The sequence below is a fragment of the Dysidea avara genome, chromosome 6 (assembly GCF_963678975.1).
Source record: "Dysidea avara chromosome 6, odDysAvar1.4, whole genome shotgun sequence".
NCBI classification, from domain to species: Eukaryota; Metazoa; Porifera; class Demospongiae; order Dictyoceratida; family Dysideidae; genus Dysidea; species Dysidea avara.
Window position 1 is genome coordinate 12,896,019 of NC_089277.1, and position 20,736 is coordinate 12,916,754.

Below are 20,736 nucleotides of genomic sequence, written 5' to 3' on the forward strand. Positions count from 1 at the left end.
AAAATGCACGAGAAATTGGATTAGATGTATCTACTGATGAGATAACACCAGGTGATGGTAACTGCTTCTATCATGCGATTGTGCAACAAGTGCATCGAACTGTAATAAGAGATGAGGTAACATCATTATTAACATCACACTCAGAATTAAGAGGTATAGTATGTCAGTACATACGGCTACATCAGAATGCAATTGAATACATTCGCAACTATCGTACATTGTATAACCAGACTTTGCATGTCGATCACAACCACATTACATGGAGTGATTTTATCAATGAACAGAGTTGCAATGGGACATATGCTACTGAATTGTTCATTAAGGCCACAGCTGTAATGATTGGCATTGACATTCATATTACATCTGAATAATGTACTAGGGAGCATCAATTCAATATAATTACTGCTGTCTGGGATGGTACTCCTACCTTCAATTCACCACCATTGATGATTGGTAATATATCCGGTGTACATTTTCAATCCCTATTACCCACTGAAGTTGCCCCTACCATGGGCAGTCATCTGTTGCGTTTGCAAACTGATGTAAAGACTATGAATTTACATGATAATCTACATCATATGAAACTACGATCCCATACAGTATCATACAATAACACCCACAATATTCAACATTCACTTGAGGAACAACTAATTACAAATCAAATGGGAAAAAAGTAGAGCCACCTTCAGATTTACATTATCTGGGCATGATGTTCAGGAAATGCGATCATTGTGCATCCATAAGTTTCACCAATGAATTATTTAAATGTTGCCACAATGGTAAGGTAAAGTTAGACCACTTAAGTCACTATCCAGATGAAATGATACAACTTATGGTTGGTGATTCCACACAAGCATTAAACTTTCAGAAGAACATCAGACAGTACAACAGTGCGTTCACCTTTGCTTCCATGGGAGCTACTCTAGCAACACCACCTGGACATGGACCACCATGCTTTCGAATATGTGGCCAAATTTATCATCGAAGTGGTACCCTACATCCACCTGATGGGGAAGTGCCTGTATTTAGTCAACTTTATATAATTGAGACCAACACTGCCTTAAATCATCGAATGTGTCAGACCGCAAATAAATCATGTCGTGATGATTTGATGAGATCAATTCAACAAGTAATGGAGGACTGCTGTCCATGTATAAAGGCATATAGGCACATGGCTGACATAGAGAAATATGAAATGACAAAGTCTAATAAAATTGGGGAATGTAGAATTTCATCAATACAACTGCATTTCAGAACTGGCAATTACCAGCGAAGGTACAATGTACCACACCATGATGAAGTAGCCATGATATTTGTTGGTGATGATGTTGCACCACCAATTCATCGTGATGTTATTGTCTACCCCAGAGATCACCCTTTACATAAAATATCCTACATGAGTGCCAATTGCGATCCAATGATATATCCCCTTCTGTTTCCACGTGGTGATTCATTGTGATTTACAACACATTCATGAATATTCCACATCTAAACGACATCATGTTACAATGCTTCAATTCTACACATATCGATTGGCTATACGTGATGGTTTTAGTGCGATACATCATAGCAGAAAGCTATTCCAACAGTACTTGGTAGATGCATATGTGAAGGTTGAAAGTCAGCGCTTTGATTTCATACGAAGAAATCAGCAACAACTTCGTGTGGAACGCTATCAAGGTCTTATGGATGAACTTACCAATAGGTCAAATGATTCAAACTTGCATCCTGGTAAAATAGTGATTCTACCATCTACCTTTCAGGGCAGCCCAAGATCACTTCAACAGAATTACCAAGATGCAATGGCTATAATTGCGAAATTTGGCAAACCTGATTTATTTCTGACTTTAACATGCAATCAAAAGTGGCGCGAAATCACTGAAAACCTTTCAAATGGTGAACAGCCATTTAACAGACCGGATTTGTTAGCCAGGGTGTTTAAATTGAAGTTGAATGAATTACTTGATGACATCACAGTGCATCATGTCCTGGGTAAGGTAGTTGCTAAAGTTCATGTAATCGAATTTCAGACACACATTTAACAGCGTGGTTTAAATTAAATGAGTCTGATGAAAGTGCAAATGGACTACTGTACACTGAAAAACCAAAAAGTTACATATTTGTCATTAATACACGTAAATGGCAGAAGTGAAAGAGAGGAGGCAATAAAGTCATTAGTCGAATATATGCAATTACTCCAAGTGATCAGGAATTATATTATTTACGAATATTATTGTTACATATTCCTGTAGCCAAGAGTTTTGAGGAACTGCGAATAGTTGACGGAATACAGTGTGACACATTCAAGGAGGCATGCATTATGTTAGGTCTACTTAAGGATGACATGCAGTGGCACAAAGCAATGGCTGAAGCTGTATCATTTCAAATGCTATACCAACTTAGAAGAATGTTTGCAATAATCTTGACCCATTGTAATCCTGCTAATCCATTACAGCTATGGACTGATCATAAGTCAGGCATGATTGAGGTATACATGTTACATTTCACATATGATGAGTCCATTGAACAATGCCTACGTGAGCTAACTTTACTGCTTGCATATAATGGGAAATGTTTATTTGATTATAAAATTCCAATGCCAAATACAACTATAGGCATTGATAACAGTATGGGTAATTATAATGTACATGGACATGAACTTACTGCAGAGTTACGAGGCATGCTTAATACTCAGCGGAGTGCCATTTTCAAATCTGTGATTGATGTGGTTATGTCACCCATGACATCTAAGTCCAAAGTATTTTACTTGGATGGACCAGGTGGGAGTGGTAAAACTTTCACATACAACTATTTAGTTGCAGAACTTAGTGGTTATGGGTACACTGTTGCAACATCAGCATGGACTAGTATCGCTGCTACGCTATTGAATGGATTTAGAACTGTGCACAGTATGTTCAAATTACCAGTTACTTTGCTTGATAATAGTTCATGCAACATCACTCCTACATCAAATTATGCTGCAATGCTTCGGAACGTGTCACTTTTCATTGTGGATGAGGCATCCATGGTGCCACTACATGCTTTCAATGTAATTGATAGGCTATTACGTGACATAACGGGAATAGACACTTCATTTGGAGGGAAACCATTTTTATGGGGAAGCGATTTCCGACAAGTACTTCCAGTAATACGACATGGATATCCATCTTTAATCCTTTAGAACTGCATTAAACGATCTGCCGAATGGTCATCTGTGACAAAGTTCAAACTTACTACAAACATGAGTTCATCCGGAGGAAGCTTATTTTTCCCATTGGCTACTTCAACTTGGTAATAATGATTTACCAGTCAAGAGTGATAAACCATTTCAAGGATGCATCAGGATACCAGACGAATGTGTAACTGAGTCAGTGATTACTTCTGTATTTGGTGATCTGTTTAGCAAGTATACATTTGCTGACCGTGTGATTTCGAGTCCTACTAATGATGAATCGCTGCAGTTGAATGAAATAATACTCGATCTCCTTCCAGGAGAATCCAGAACTTATTTCAGTATTGATGACATTGTATGTGATCATGTTGATGAACGAGCTCAATATCCAGATGAATTTCTAAATAGTCTTACACCATGTGGAATGCCTCCCCATAAGCTTAGGCTGAAGGTCGGTGCTATTGTAATGCTACTGCGAAACCTGAACTTGCGTGAAGGTTTATGCAATGGGACACGCATGTTCATATCCCATTTGCATGATAATTGCATTCATGCAGAAGTTCTCACTGGCAGAGCAAAGCATACCAGAGTGCTAATACCAAGACTGCAACTTGCACCATCAGATTGTGATATGCCATTTTTGCTTTCAAGATGTCAATTCCCGTTGCACTTTTCATGTTCAATTACAATAAGGCTCAGGGACAAACATTTGATAAAGTGGGTATTTATATGGAGCGGCCATGTTTTTCCCATGGGAAATTATATGTTGCATTTTCAAGAGCACGTCGGTTTGCTGATGTTAGTGTGGAAATTGTGAAGTCGATGTCACAAGGCAGACATCGTCGTGGAACATTTACATCCAATGTAGTATATTCTCAGATATTGAATTGATTATTATGACACACATATGTATGTATGAAATTGTGTTTATGAATTATGACGGATTAATGTTTTTTGTATATTATCACAAACACACACACACACACAGACAATGCATTTACATACAATTACCGTGCATTGAATGTCTGATTACTATGCTCTATTGTAAGAGTAAACACACAATGGTCTTAGTATTAAGCGCATTTTGCGTGGGTACCACTAGTATGTATTAATGTAAAAGATAAATTGACACAATGGAAAGAGCTAACTCACCTCACTTGCAGCAGCGGTTACAATCCTATCTAATTCAGCTTTTGTGAGCCTTCTATAGTATGTTCACATTGAGCTGAACCCTCAAAAACATATAACTCACAGATGCAATTACACACGATCTTGAAATTTGGCTCATTTGTAGTACTGCTTGACCCGCTAAAAATATTTCAAAATCTTTTTGTTCAAATTTTGACATAATATTTACGGCCAATCAAAATTTTCACAATACATTTCCTATGGGAAGCCATATAAGTACAGTGTCCATTACAGCCCTTTCCCAAACTTGTAGTGGAGCCAAACCATACGTGTCTGTTGTTGACACCTTTGCTGTTAACAATAATTATCTGGTAGGCTGAAATGTTAACTCTGTTGAGAAAAAATCCACTTTTAATTTTTAGCTATTTTTCAGGATTCAGCTCAACGTGAACATACTATAGTCTTGTGTATATCTCTTTTATGACAAAATCTACAGAATGAATTAACTAGCTGACTGTATACATATATAAAAACTAAAGCATTATGTCATCTTATGATCTATACATTAATCCAATCATAAAGTGAAGTGTAAATGAAATTCATGGTCAGAAGAATTTAAAGCTGTTTATTGGTCCCAATATGGCTAGCTACATTCTTCAATCTCACTTTTTTTAGTGTTATTATTATAATAAAAAAAAAGTCACATTGAAAAATTATAGTCTACATTACTCTCGCTATCATGTACTCACTTGCAAACCTTCCCAGACTTTGGTTTAAAAGGCATGTGTCACACATATCAATGATAGCTATACGTGTAACCACATTTAACAAGTATATTTGTATACATAGTTAGATGTTCTTCATGGTCATAATTGTAGGTGAGCCTTAGCTAACAGATATAGAAATGTGATCATTCCATGTGACTAGCAAAAATCATACCTGTCTAGTCACTATTGAACAGCACACGCCACCAGGATCAAAAAGTTTGAGTGTGTAATTTCACTTTGACCACTTGATTTAATTCAAACTATAAAAATAATGCCTGACATTAATAATAGTGGTACTCGCGCAAAATGCGCGTGATACTAAGACAATTGTTATGTCCTATTGTGTGAATACACTTAAATTTGAACATTACTTCATATCATTACATATCAACAGACATGATTACGCATAGCTACTGATGTGCATACATAATTTCCTCAATTGTGTGTAATGTTGGTGGCCTTGTGCACTGGAATTTCTGCACATCTGTACATTACTCATGCAGAACACAGTTCTCTTGAAGGTGGCGTATCAAGATGTGCCCCATTACAATCATGCACTTACATGAAAAAGATTAGTTTTGAATGGCAGGGATGTACTCAACTTCATTGTGATGATGTTGCATGAACTAACAAAGTCTTTGAGTGCATGTGGTATGAGGATCAATAATTATTTACCAATAGTTGGTGCATCACCACAATGAGCTATGTTCTAATTCAACTTGCATTTGTCACATTCATTTTGTATATTTATGTAGTCAATTTGAGTAACTGAATTGTAGTTTTATTTCTATATCCTAGTCATGGTAGTGTAATGTTTACTTATCGCATGACCAAGTATGTATGCAGTACAGTATTGAGTATGGGTATTCAAGTTTATCAGCTGTACTGAGCAAGGTCAACACAACCATGTGGATTTGGATAGGGAAGAGTTCTTTTGTTGCTTTCTGAATCAAGGTGCATTACCAAGATGAATCCTTCATATAAAGAGTGGTTACTCTAGAGAGGTTGAGAGAGAGATTGACTGATTGATTGTTGGTAGAGAGGTTGTGTGTGTTCTATTAGGGTAGTTCAACGGAGATAAGTAATAGAGCTTCTAGAAGTTTCAGCTGTCCCTGTAGAGTTAACAAGGAGTGAAAACGTATCTTATGTCTCCCTAAACATTGAAGACTGCAACAGTCACTTCATGATGTTGTCCACAAATCGTAATCTGGTAGATGTATGTTTTATTAGAGTAGTTGAATGTAATCTTCCGTTCTTCATCTCTCATAATGGCGAATCTTCCTTGTTTAGTCTGTTAGGTAGCCTGATTGGAGTGATCATAGCTCGTTAAATTGCCACCCATACTACGAATGTTTCCTTCTCCCTTACAGTGGTGTTGCTGGTAATCCTCCGTTTTAGGTCTGTCTGTAGTCCCTAACCTGCTTATATTCGTGTCGCAGTAGCTGACACATCTCTATTCTTGTAGTGGACAGCACAGCAGGGTGCAGAGTGTGTATTCCCGGCGAGTCTTCCCTCTGTAGACTGTCAAGTAGCCCGATCATAGTTCGTAGACTTGCCACACCCACTACGAAACTCTCCTTTTATACTGGTGGGTGTGATAAAAAAATTTTTTTTTTAGTTGCCAGATGACAGCGTACACACCAGATCACATGATCAAATTCGCTGATGTGATTGGTTAAATCATGAAAAAGTGATTGATCCTATTTCATTGTAAGCTTTTAGACCAATATGTCACCTGATTTTCTATTGGCAACGCGTGTATACCGGAACGCCGTATATGCGTATCGTAAACTTATAATGGCCATTGACAGTGATAAGTATCTCACAACCAAGGTTAGCACGTAATGACAGACACGAAAACCACCTTATGACACGTTGTTTTGGACGGGTAGTTGGTCTAGCAAGTTTGAAGCTAATCGGGGGAAAAACCAGGGAGTTTTTGTTTAAAAATTATACTGTCTCGATTTTCCGTTTCTAGTTATGTCGTCCACAGGGGGAGAGAAACATCTGGTGTAAGCTGGGATGGGGAAAACTGGTAACACGATAAAGGACTCCAGAAAGTTTTGGACACATTCGTGTCTTCATCCAGTAGCTACGGTAGTTTAAAGGATATTTCCCGTAGTTTAACGAATCGCAACCAATCCCTGAAGTAGGTGGCAAAGTTTGTGGAATAACGACTGTAGTACTTTTAGCTACCTATTCACAAAAACGCTTGTAATGGAGAGAGTTTAATCCTTCCTTTGGACTTCCACTGTATAAATCCACTAGTGCTTGCTCTCCTGCAGCCACGATGTCATTTGGTGTAGATGCTACTGTACTAAACACTTTGGCCTGCATTTGAAAGCATTTATTGGACTTTACCTTTCCCAATGTCATATAGCTGTGGTGTTGTGCCACATCCAAGTATTGCATGTAGGAAGAGAATGTTGTATATAGCATATTTCAAAGCCATGTTTCTCTTTGACAGCAGTTATGCTCCACAGTCTAGGTTTCATAGTGGCTTTTTTGGCTCTGATTTGAAAATTGTGTTGTGTGATTCCAAGCAGGCATGATAACACAAAAATACAACAAGATCGGTGTCATCACCAACTAGCACAGTGTCTGCTACTATGGCTAATTCTACTGCTTTTTTGTAATGTACAATCATCACATCAGCATCTCCTGAAGTATGGTATACTTTACAATTTCTTTCCAAGAAGCAGCTAAGCATATTAATGAACTGCTACTTGTTAGTGCTGTTCAATAAAAAAAAGTACCCTTCTTCATGTTCAGCTTCGTATCTTTGGTGAATGACACAGCCACTCCGGAGTACTCGTTGGCCCTCCTCAGATGTACAATATCTTTTTTTGATGACCTCACAGATGTCATTCACCAAAGATACATAAGATGAACATGAAGAAGGGTACTTTTTTGAACAGCACCAACAAGTAGCAGTTCATTAATATGCTTAGCTGCTTCTTGGAAAGAAATTGTAAAGTGTACCATACTTCAGGAGATGCTGATGTGATGATTGTCAAAAATTAGCCAGAGTAGCAGACACTGTGCTAGTTGACGATGACACAGATCTTCTTGTATTGTTGTGCTATCATGCCTCCTTGTAATCACACAACATATTTTTCAAACCAGTGCCACTATGAAACCTAGGGTGTGGAACATAACTGCTGTCAAAGAGAAACTTGTCTTTAAAATATGCTACAATGTTCTCTTCCTGCATGTAATACTTGGATGTGACACAACACCACAGCTTTATGACATTGGGAAAGGTAAAGTCCAGCAAATACTTTCAAATACAGGCCAAAGTGTTCAGTGCAGTAGCATCTACACCAAATGACATCGTGGTTGCAGGAGAGCAAGCACTAGTGGATTTATACAGTGGAAGTCCAAAGGAAGGATTAAACTCTCTCCAATAAAAGCGTTTTTGTGAATAGGTAGCTAAAAGTACTACAGTTGTTCTTCCACAAACTTTGCCACCTACTTCAGCTGCTGCTAAATATCACAGTGACATGTATATTCCAAATACAAGAGTGGAGAGGTGATGCCAGTGAAATGCAGCCAACTGCATGAGAGTAGAAAGACTATGATGGAAAACTGATGCTTGTGCTAACTGATCTATCACCTGCTCCAGATAAGCTGTTGAAGATGATTAGATGTAACTGTCACACTGACTGCAGCAGCATGAGATGCACTTGCAAGAAATACAATGTGAAATGCTCTTCTGTTTGTGGCAACTGCAAGGGAACAGGCTGCACCAACTCAGACACCTCAATCCATGAAGATGATACAGATACCAACACTGAATGAAAGCGAAACTTACCATTTATATACACAAGGGAATAGATTTTCTCATACCATGGCCATGGTTAACGTATGTCATTGTGTATGTACCTAATTTAACTTGTACAATGTCAGGTTTCAAGTTGTAAAGAATTAAATTCATCTTCATGACAATGGAGAATGAAAACAACCGAATTGTATATAAAGCTATGCTATTTCTAAGTTTCCATGGTAACACATGCACCTTCTAGTCTTCATTATGACCCTCTGTTATGAAAATAGTCCCTTGTTATGGGAAAACTATCATTAGACAAGCAATAAATAGCTTAAACCAAAATTTAATTAAGTGCGTGGGCGAGATTAAATAATATTAATTTTGTCCAGTGAAATGATGATAACTTTAGAACAGATTAAGCTATGGATACCAAACAAGTGTCATCTTGTTCCTTATGGTGAGAGCAATCATTTGATACCAAATATAGTTTGGATAATATATAGTTGAAATAGAAGCACAAATCCTAATTTTTTGTTAAAAATTGCAAAAAAGTTCATGCAAAAGGTCACTTTCCCCTTATGGGATTTTCCGGGACTTTTGATACGTTATAGAGCACATTTTTCTGTGCTAGAATCTGTTGAAACCATTTGTGTTGCAATTAGTTAAAGGTTAAACCATAAAATGACTGGACTACTAGTCAAGGGTTAGACTTGTCGTTAAGGGTTGACCAGTTTACAAAATATGACCTTCATACAAATCTTCAACCATTGTGGAGTTAGTTAATACTAAAAAAAATTGTACCTTGTCTATCCTGAGTAATAGCACCACACAATTATTCGTGCAACGCCTGGGCAACCAAGGCGATGAAGTTCAGAGACAAACTGGTAGTGTACTGCTTTGATTTGATTGCACTCTCTCGAATGAAACATTGAAAAAAAGTTAATTCAAAGAGAAACCAATTCAAGTTAGTAAGATGTGACCACTCAAAGTCTAAACCTGTAATGAGTATTGTGCGTACATAAAACTATTAGTTCCTATGGAATGACATCACTGTTGTGAATCCTTCCCATACTATATCTGTGTTAGAATGCTGTGGCTGTTTAGAAGTAAACAGCTGCTTGGTGTGGGTTAATGAGGTTCATGAGAAAGGAGACAAACTTAACTTGTGGCTAGCATCACTAGTAGCATTCTCTGATGCACTATACAGTGAAACTTGTCATAGCGGCTACCTGTTTATAAAGGCCTTTACAGCTAACTAAAATTCTTTAATGGAGAATTTGTACATAAACTTTCTGTTTAAAAGATTGGTCTGAAGCTGACCACTTATATGAGTATGTTTTGCTTACCTTATTGCTTTTAGATAATGGTATCAGCTTTGTCATCCTTTTACCCGGGAATTCGGCACGCAACAGAATGCCATTCTGTTCTGAATAGTTCTGTATGAACTTTACCAGGTTGGTGATGTGCTTAAAAGAAACTTTGCTGTTTCCATGAGTCCAGGAACATAGGCCATTATTGAGGTAACTCTTCTTAATGGCTGGAACCCTGTGTTTCTCCACACTATGCAGAAAGTTGTATGTTTTTCTGCACAATTGTTCATGTAGGCAATACATGCTTTCTGTCTTTTTGCAGGTTTGTGGCGGCCTTCCACTACTGGTGGTATTGGCTTAAAGTCCTCAGAATCTATGGTGGTGGATGTGCAGCTTAGTGGAAGGCTTTATCATGGATTGAACAAGCACTTATTTTTAAGTGTACAGAATAAATTTTGCTGTAAATTATCTATATAATAATTATGTAACTTTTCCAGCACTGTCCCGGCGTTCTAGGTCGGATTCCAATAGGATCGGTACCATTCAAATCTAAAATTTGAGGCGAATCTTTTGATCCGGTATTAGTGGCGATTCGTTAAACTACGGGAAATATCCTTTAAACCACCGTAGCTACCAGAGTAAGACACGAATGTGTCTAAAACTTTCTGGAGACCTTTATCGTGTTACCAGCCTTCTCCATCCCAGCTTACACCAGACGTTTCTCTCCCCCTGTGGATGACAGAACGAGAAAGAGAAAATCGAGGCCATAAAATTTTTAAACAAAAACTCCTCCCTGGTTTTCCCCCGATTAGCTTCAAACTCGCTAGACCAACTACCCGTCCAAAACAATGTGTCATAAGGTGGTTTTCGTGTCTGTCATTACGTGCTAACCTTGGTTGCAAGATACTTATCACCGTCAATGGCCATTATAAGTTTACGATACTTGTGTACGGCGTTCCGGTATACACGCGTTGCCAATAGAAATCAGATGAGGTATTCGTCTAAAAGCTTACAATTAAATAGGATCAATCACTTTTTCATGATTTAACCAATCACATCAGCGAATTTATCACGTGATCTGGTGTGTACGCTATCATCCGGCAACTAAAAAAAAAAATTTTTTATCACACCCACCAGTATAAAAGGAGAGTTTCGTAGTGGGTGTGGCAAGTCTACGAGCTATGGTCGGGCTACTTGACAGTCTACAGAGGGAAGACTCACCGGGAATACACACTCTGCACCCTGCTGTGCTGTCCACTACAAGGATGGACGTCCTGAGGCCCACATCACTGTGCACTGGATGAAGTATTTTCCGACCGCGACACGAATACAAGCAGATCAGTGACTACAGATAGACTTATAAAGGAGGATTACTAGCAACACCACTGAAAGGGAGAAGGAAACAGTCGTAATGGGTGTGGCAATTTAACGAGCTATGATCACTCCAATCGGGCTGCCTAACAGGAAGATTCGCCATTATGAGAGAGGAAGAACGGAAGATTACGTTCAACTACTCTAATTGAACATACATCTACCTTATCAGGCTACGAATCGTGGACAATATGTGACCGGATTTGCGAAAAGGGGTCTTCAGCACAAATCAGATTTATCTACTTTGATGACTCATAACTTTTGAGTGGAAAAGGCTATTGACTTGAAATTTAGTCAAAAGTGAGCATGAACATAGCTTAGTGGATGGAAAAAGTTTCAGGCTAATGTGTTTCTTGAGCACTGAGTTATGGTCTTCTGAGTTTATAGAATTGGATGTGTGTGGAAGACACCTTTTTGCAAATCCGGTCACATATCATGAAGTTGCTGTTGCAGTCTTCAATGTGCAGGGAGACACAAAATACATTTTCACTCCTTGGTAACTCCACAGGGAGAGCTGAAACTTCTAGAAGCTCTATTACTTTATCTCCCTTGAACTACCCTAATCGCGATATCTACCCTAATAGAACACACACAACCTCTCTACAAACAATCAATTTTCAATCAGTCAATCTCTCTAGAGTAACCACTCTTCATATGAAGGATACATCTTGGTAATGCACCTTGATTCCGAAAGCAACAAAATACAACTCTTCCCTATCCAAATCCACATGGTTGTGTTGACCTTGCTCAGTACAGCTGATAAACTTGAATACCCATACTCAATACTGTACTGCATACACGCTTGGTCATGCGATAAGTAAACATTACAATACCATAAATAGGATGTAGAAATAGAACTACAATTCAGTTACTCAAATTGACTACATAAATACAAAATGTATGCGACAAAAGCAAGTTGAATTAGAACATAGCTCATTGTGGTGATGCATCAACCATTGGTAAATTGATCCTCATACCACACTCATACACTTTGTTAGTTCATGCAACATCATCTAAATGAAGTTGAGTACATCCCTGCTGCTCAAAACTAATCTTTTTCATGTATGTGCATGGTTGTATTGGGACACATCTTGATACGTCACCTTCATGAGAACTGTGTTCTGCATGAGTACTGCACAGATGTGCAGAAATTCCCTAACTCCACCAACATTATAACTAGAATGAGTACTGCACAGATGTGCAGAAATTCCCTAACTCCACCAACATTATAACTAGATGTTAGTGCCACACATAATTGAGGAAATTATGCGTGCACATCAGTAGCTAGCGTAATCATGTCTTTGTTGGTAGTGATGTACAAATTCACACAATAGGACATAACAATTGTCTTAGTATCACGTGCATTTTGCGCGGGTACCACTAGTTATAAAAATACTTTGATTATGCCTATGATCAATATTATGTACTAGAAAAAATAGCTAAGGTTTTGTTAAGGTAACACTGTTGGTAGCTCGGAGGGGAGTCAGTAAAATTTAGTAAACTTAAAGGTATATGAAACTTTAACATCTTTCAAGATCATCTTCCAACTACTCAGATCGTGAATTATGCGTGGGCAACCTTTTCCCACATGTATGGAACTTGCTCTGCAAAGTCAGCGATATCAAGGACTTTTCCATGACTTTTTAATACGCTGACTGCTCTATTAGGGTATATCAATCATGCATGTCAAATTTCTGAAATCTACCTAGAATTTCCATTAAAGTCTTCACTCAGCATTGTATCAAGTAAACTAGATAACATACAGTTCATTAAAATTTATTGCAAACTTTGAATGCCTTATCAGTTTACTAAATCAACCAAAATTTTATGAGGCAACTGCCTTACAAGCCGTCCCGGGCTAGAAGGAAAGCCTCTTGCACTGACATAATCTAGACCTAGTCAGAGGCTGTCAAGCCCCATGTATGAAAGTGAGTAGAGGGGGAGAAGCATTCACGATGTGTTCCTTGGAATTAGCTAAAGGTAGTATCGCAATGGTGTATAGAAACCTTGTAGCCACTCAGAGCAGTGTAATGGTGTATGCATAATGGCTTCAATTAATGGAGCAATTAATGCTGGGTGGCCACAAAAGTCAAGCAAACCAGACATGGTTAAGCTTTAAAGCTCAAATTTGGAAATTGGATTTGGCGAAATCCAACTTCCTAAACTATAAACAATAAGACTGTAGCTCATTGCGCGCTGTGTGAGCAAAGCGCTAGTTTGATGCTTTTTATTAGTAATAATTGGATTATGGAAAGATCCCCTTATCGTTCACCCTTTAGAAATCTTCGGACAGATCATACACTTTATGCTCTAATAAAGATATTTACAGTTAGTTTTTAAAATATTTTCAGATTGTTAACAACTTAGATTGTTGCTGTATATAAATAAACTCAAAGTACAAAGTAATCCACAAATGATTTCAGAATTGTTCACCCTTTAGAAATCTTTGGACAGCTCATTCAGTGTATGCTCTAATAGAGATGATATGTAGTGGTAAACTTTTTAAAATACTTCCAGATGGTGAACAACTTAGATTGCCATTAAACACAAAGAACAAAGTGATCCACAAATGATTTCAGAGCTTTTCACCCTTTAGTAATCTAAGTAATCCACAAACGATTCCAGAATTGTTCACCCTTTAGAAATCTTTTTGGACAGCTCATTCAGTATATGCTCTAATAGAGATGATATGTAGTGTTAAATTATTTTAAATACTTCTAGATGGTGAACAACTTAGATAGCTGCTGTATGCCATTAAACAGTAATCCACAAACGATTTCAGAATTGTTCACCCTTTAGAAATCTTTTTGGACAGCTCATTCAGTGTATGCTCTAATACAGATGATATGTCGTATTAAATTTTTAAAAATACTTCCAGATGTTGAACAACTTAGATTGCTGCTGTATACCATTAAACATAAAGAACAAAGTAATCCACAAATGATTTCAGGGTTGTTCACCCTTTATAAAGCTTCAAACTTGTCATTCACTGTATGCTCTAATAGATAGATATATGTAGTGTTACTTTTTAAAATACTTGCAGCTGGTGAACAACTTAGATTGTTGCTGTGTATAAATAAACAAAAAGAGCAAAGTATTCCACAAATGATTCCAGAGTTGGTCACCCTTTTGAAAGCTTCTGACTGTTCATTCACTGTATGCTCTAATAGAGATATGTAGTGTTAAACTTTTTAAGATGCTTCCGTATGGCAGATTGTGTTTAATGGCATGCAGCAGCAATCTAAGTTGTTCACTATCTGGAAGTATTTTAAAAAGTTTACCACCACATATCATTTCTATTAGAGCATACACTGAATGAGGTGTCCAAAGATTTCTAAAGGGTGAACAACTCTGAAATCGTTTGTGGATTACTTTACTCTATTTGTTTATTAATATACAGCAACAATGTAAGTTGTTCTCCATCCGGAAGTATTTTAAAAAGTTTAACACTACATATCTCTATTAGAGCATACAGTAAATGAACAGTTTGAAGCTTTCAAAAGGGTGAACAACTCTGAAATCAGTTGTGGATTACTTTGTTCTTTGTATTTAATGGTATACAGCAGCAATGTAAGTTGTTCACCATCTGAAAGTATTTTAAAAAGTTTAACACTACATATCATCTCTTTTAGAGCATATACTGAATGAGCTGTCCAAAGATTTCTAAAGAGTGAACAACTTTTAAATCGTTTGTGGATTACTTTACTCTATTTGTTTATTAATATACAGCAACAATCTAAGTTGTTCACCATATGGAAGTATTTAAAAAAAAAATTGAACACTACATATCTCTTAGAGCATACAGTGAATGAACAGTCAGAAGCTTTCAAAATGGTGAACAACTCTGAAATCATTTGTGGATTACTTTGCTCTTTTTGTTTATTAATACACAGCAACGATCTAAGTTGTTCACCATCTGGAAGTATTTTAAATAAGTTTACCACTACAGATTATCTCTATTAGAGCATACACTGAATGACCAGTCTAAAGATTTCTAAAGGGTGAACAACTCTGAAATCATTTGTGGATTACTTTGCTCTTTTTGTTTATTAATACTCAGCAACAATCTAAGTTGTTCACCATCTGGAAATATTTTAAAAAGTTTAACACTACATATCTCTATTAGAGCATACAGTGAATGAACAGTCAGAAGCTTTCAAAAGGGTTAACAACTCTGAAATCATTTGTGGATTACTTTTCTCTGTGTTTATTCATATGCAGCAACAATCTAAGTTGTTCACCATCTGGAAGTATTTTAAAAAGTTTAACACTTCATATGTCTATTAGAGCATACAGTTAATGACCAGTTTGAAGCTTTCAAAAGTTTGAACAACTCTGAAATCATTTGTGGATTACTTTGTACTTTGTGTTGATTTATATACAGCAACAATTTAAGTTGTTCACCATCTGGAAGTATTTAAGAAAGTTTAACACTACATATCATCTCTATTACAGCATACACTGAATGACCAGTCCAAAGATTTCTATTGGGTGAACAACTTTGAAAACATTTGTGGACTACTTTGCACTTTATTTATATGCAGCAACAATCTAAGTTGTTCACCATTTGGAAGTATTTTAAAAGTTTACCACTACATATCTCTATTATAGCATACAGTGAATGAACAGTCAGAAGCTTTCAAAAGGGTGAAATCATTTGTGGATTACTTTGTTCTTTGTGTTTAATGGCATGCAGCAGCAATCTAAGTTGTTCACCATCTGGAAGTATTTTTAAAAGTTTACCACTACATATCATCTCTATTAGAGCATACACTGAATGACCAGTCTAAAGATTTCTAAAGGGTGAACAACCCTGAAATTATTTGTGGATTACTTTGCTCTTTTTGTTTATTAATACACAGCAACAATCTAAGTTGTTCACCATCTGGAAATATTTTAAAAAGTTTAACACTACATATCATCTCTATTAGAGCATACAGTGAATGAACAGTCAGAAGCTTTCAAAAGGGTGAACAACTCTGAAATCATTTGTGGATTACTTTGTTCTTTGTGTTTATTTATATGCAGCAACAATCTTAAGTTGTTCACCATCTGGAAGTATTTTAAAAAGTTTAACACTTCATATGTCTATTAGAGCATACAGTTAATGACCAGTTTGAAGCTTTGAAAAGGGTGAACACTCTGAAATCATTTGTGGATTACTTTGTACTTTGTGTTTATTTATATGCAGCAACAATCTAAGTTGTTCACCATCTGGAAGTATTTTAAAAAGTTTACCACTACATATCTCTATTAGAGCATACAGTGAATGAACAGTCAGAAGCTTTCAAAAGGGTGAACAACTCTGAAATCATTTGTGGATTACTTTGTACTTTGTGTTTATTTATATGCAGCAACAATCAGAGTTGGGGTAGTTACTTCAGAAAAGTAACTAGTTACTAGTTACATGTTACTTTCATCCCATGTAACTTAGTTACAGTTACAGTTACTTTTCAAAAGGTAACTAAGTACTCTAGTTACTAGTTACTTTTGCAGTAAAAATTATGCCTTGTTAGCTTTTGTAACATGAATTTTGCTCAGATATGCATCATTAAGGGATGCAATACATATGTGCACTTAAAATAACAATTCTGTGGCTATTTCAGCTCAGTTTTAATTATTGCTACGCCTTTCACTCAAGCTGAATCATAGAGAACAGTAAACAGAATATGTCTACTTAATGTGGCTGTAGCACATATGCACAAAAATTGAAGTGTTCTTGCTTTTAAAGCACAATTAGTTGTAATTACAATGTAACTATTGTAACTTAGTTACTTTTCAAACAATTACTCCTAGTTACAAGTTACTAGTTACAAAGCAAGTAACTAGTTATATTACTAGTTACTTTAAAAGTAATCAGTTATGTAACATAGTTACAAAAGTAACTAGTTACCCCCAACTCTGGCAACAATCTAAGTTGTTCACCATCTGGAAGTATTTTAAAAAGTTTAACACTACATATCTTTATTAGAGCATACAGTGAATGAACAGTCAGAAGCTTTCAAAAGGGTGAACAACTCTGAAATCATTTGTGGATTACTTTGCTCTTTGTGTTTATTTAAATGCAGCAACAATCTAAGTTGTTCACCATCTGGAAGTATTTTAAAAAGTTTAACACTACATAAGTCTATTAGAGCATACAGTTAATGACCAGTTTGAAGCTTTCAAAAGGGTGAACAACTCTGAAATCATTTGTGGATTACTTTGTACTTTGTGTTGATTTGTATACAGCAACAATTTAAGTTGTTCACCATCTGGAAGTATTTTAAAAAGTTTAACACTACATATCTTTATTAGAGCATACACTGAATGAGCTGTCCAAAGATTTCTAAAGGGTGAACAACTCTGAAATCGTTTGTGGATTACTTTACTCTGTTTATTAATACACAGCAACAATCTAAGTTGTTCACCATCTGGGAGTATTTTAAAAAGTTTAACACTACATATCTCTATTAGAGCATACACTGAATGAACAGTTTGAAGCTTTCTAAAGGGTGAACAACTCTGAAATCATTTGTGGATTACTTTGTACTTTGTGTTGATTTATATACAGCAACGATTTAAGTTGTTCACCATCTGGAAGTATTTAAGAAAGTTTAACACTACATATCATCTCTATTACAGCATATACTGAATGACTAGTCCAAAGATTTCTAAAGGGTGAACAACTCTGAAATCATTTGTGGATTACTTTGTTCTTTGTGTTTAATGGTATACAACAGCAATCTAAGTTGTTCACCATCTGGAAGTATTTTACAAAGTTTAACACTACATATGTCTATTAGAGCATACAGTGAATGACAAATTCGAAGCTTTCAAAAGGGTGAACAACTCTGAAAATCATTTGTGGATTACTTTGTTCTTTGTGTTTAATGGCATGCAGCAGCAATCTAAGTTGTTCACCATCTGGAAGTATTCAAAAAAGTTTACCACTACATATCATCTCTATTAGAGCATACACTGAATGAGCTGTCCAAAGATTTCTAAAGGGTGAACAACTCTGAAATGATTTGTGGATTACTTTGTTCTTTGTGTTTAATGGCATGCAGCAGCAATCTAAGTTGTTCACCACCTGGAAGTATTTTAAAAAGTTTACCACTACATATCATCTCTATTAGAGCATACACTGAATGAGCTGTCCAAAGATTTCTAAAGGGTGAACAACTCTGAAATCGTTTGTGGATTACTTTACTCTATTTGTTCATTAATATACAGCAACAATCTAAGTTGTTCACCGTCTGGAAGTATTTAAAAAAGTTGAAAACTACATATCATCTCTATTACAGCATACACTGAATGAACAGTCAGAAGCTTTCAAAAGGGTGAACAACTCTGAAATCGTTTGTGAATTACTTTGCTCTTTTTGTTTGTTAATATACAGCTACAATCTAAGTTGTTCACCATCTGGAAGTATTTTAAAAAGTTTAACACTACATATCATCTCTATTAGAGCATACAGTGAATGAGCTGTCCAAAGATTTCTAAAGGGTGAACAACTCTGAAATCATTTGTGGATTACTTTGATCTTTGTGTTTATTTAATACAGCAACAATCTAAGTTTTTCAGGTGTACATGATATACAAATCTTATAAAATATGATCTCTGTTCCTAGATGATGAAGATGGCAGTGAAAGTTCTCGTGGTAAGTACTGTTAGAATTAATGTTACCAGCTTTACTAATGTGTTAATATTTTATAGCATTGTGCAGCTAAAAAGTGTATGATTAAGTAATTAGTGGATAGCATATGATATCTGATTAGTTTCACAAATACTGCTGCCATTTCTCTGAAGAAGCAAACCTCCATCACTTCAAATGCAAGGAGCATCATTATACTCTAGCTTTACTTCTGTAGCTCTTTAGCTGTGACTCAGTAGTGATCATAGTGTAATGTGCACATGTAAGCATCCTTGCATGTGATATATCTATCATGTTCCATAGTTTTATGGTATAGTTACTTATAGGGTTTCGTTACTTTCACATCATTTTGATGCCCTACGTAAAATTACATAACAACACTGCGCTATAGGTGCTTTTATAAAATAATAATTATTAAGCACACTGACACGCTTTATCAAACCTCGATTCTGGGGAGAGGTGACAGCAGCCAGTGGCCTGTGATGACGTGCTACTAAGGGGTCTGCCAGGATAACAGAAGTGAGTTATGTATGCATGAGTATGTATCACATCACCACCAAGATAACCACTGTTTGCCTGGTTGTCAATGTTTTATGCTACAATGCTATGAACAGAATTCTTAACATAGACATGCTGATAATTCCTTTAGTCCAGATATATTTCAACTTGCCTTGGTCAATTATAGTAGAGGGGCAGAGGCTTAGATTGTCCCATGCAGTTGCAGTGGTGTTGATGGTTTTGCAGTGTTGGTAGTTGAACTAGACCTACATAATCGCCCCCCCCCCCCCCCCCCCTCCTTCCCCTTAGAATTGCCTGTGAGCATATCTACGTAGCTAATGGATAATGCTATAGTACAATTTCTGAAACAATATTAACTGTAAATTTACAACAGAAAAATTTTTACAAAAATAAAATTTGACAAATTGTTAATTTGTCCAATAAGCACCTCAAAAGTCAGTGTTTAGACCTGTTATTTTTTGCTTTTCGTCAAATTTTATTTTGTCAAAGCTGATTAATAATATTGTGAATTCTTCAAATTTTTCTTTCGTCTACTTCCTGTTGTATCTGTAAAATTTTGTTAAATATCTGCATACCTAATCATCTGTGCAGCGCTGTCTGCATGCCTTTCATTTGTGACAGTTAGCTATAGTGTGTGGGTCATGCCATTCTACAGGTATGTTATAGCGTATTTCTATAAATATAAGCTGCGAGAAATTTTAACGAGTTAAATTTTCGTGTTAAAAAATTTTCACTTGTGTCCTCAAGCGACGAAAAATTTTTAACAGTGAATGACGTAACTTTATTAATTCTATACCGGCCTTTTTTGTATACAGGAGAAGCAGAATGACAAGCAGCAAAACTGAATCGTGGCATCTCCGTTCCGGCCATGGAGGCTACACCCCAGATTCGGAAGTTGTTTGTCACAAGTCAAGCAATGGACTGGAGTGAAATGGCTCTAGCTAGAAGCTCATTTCATCAACTTGCATATTTGTGCATATATACTCCATTTAATGTGTCCTGTAGTAGCTAGTTGTCTATCACGGAATCAGATGGCATCATTACCAATGTGCGGCGAAATAGAC

At 36.5% G+C, this 20,736-nt stretch overlaps 3 protein-coding genes and 1 long non-coding RNA gene across 4 annotated transcripts; all 4 read left to right on the forward strand.

Annotated features, from left to right (window-relative positions):
* The first annotated feature begins 820 nt into the window (after positions 1–820).
* Positions 821–1,459, forward strand: LOC136259257 (uncharacterized). The gene has a single exon (XM_066052745.1). The coding sequence runs from the start codon at positions 821–823 to the stop codon at positions 1,457–1,459; it is 639 nt and encodes a 212-aa protein (XP_065908817.1).
* A 49-nt stretch (positions 1,460–1,508) lies between these two features.
* LOC136259258 (uncharacterized) lies at positions 1,509–3,181 on the forward strand. The gene is made up of 2 exons (XM_066052746.1): positions 1,509–1,992; positions 2,253–3,181. The coding sequence occupies exons 1-2, from the start codon at positions 1,509–1,511 to the stop codon at positions 3,179–3,181; spliced, it is 1,413 nt and encodes a 470-aa protein (XP_065908818.1).
* A 116-nt stretch (positions 3,182–3,297) lies between these two features.
* LOC136259259 (uncharacterized) lies at positions 3,298–4,063 on the forward strand. The gene is made up of 3 exons (XM_066052747.1): positions 3,298–3,359; positions 3,404–3,635; positions 3,866–4,063. The coding sequence occupies exons 1-3, from the start codon at positions 3,298–3,300 to the stop codon at positions 4,061–4,063; spliced, it is 492 nt and encodes a 163-aa protein (XP_065908819.1).
* Positions 4,064–19,554: 15,491 nt separating this feature from the next.
* On the forward strand, positions 19,555–20,719 carry LOC136257337 (uncharacterized). The gene is made up of 2 exons (XR_010701917.1): positions 19,555–19,672; positions 20,488–20,719. It is a non-coding gene; the product is annotated as an uncharacterized lncRNA (long non-coding RNA).
* Positions 20,720–20,736: the final 17 nt, after the last annotated feature.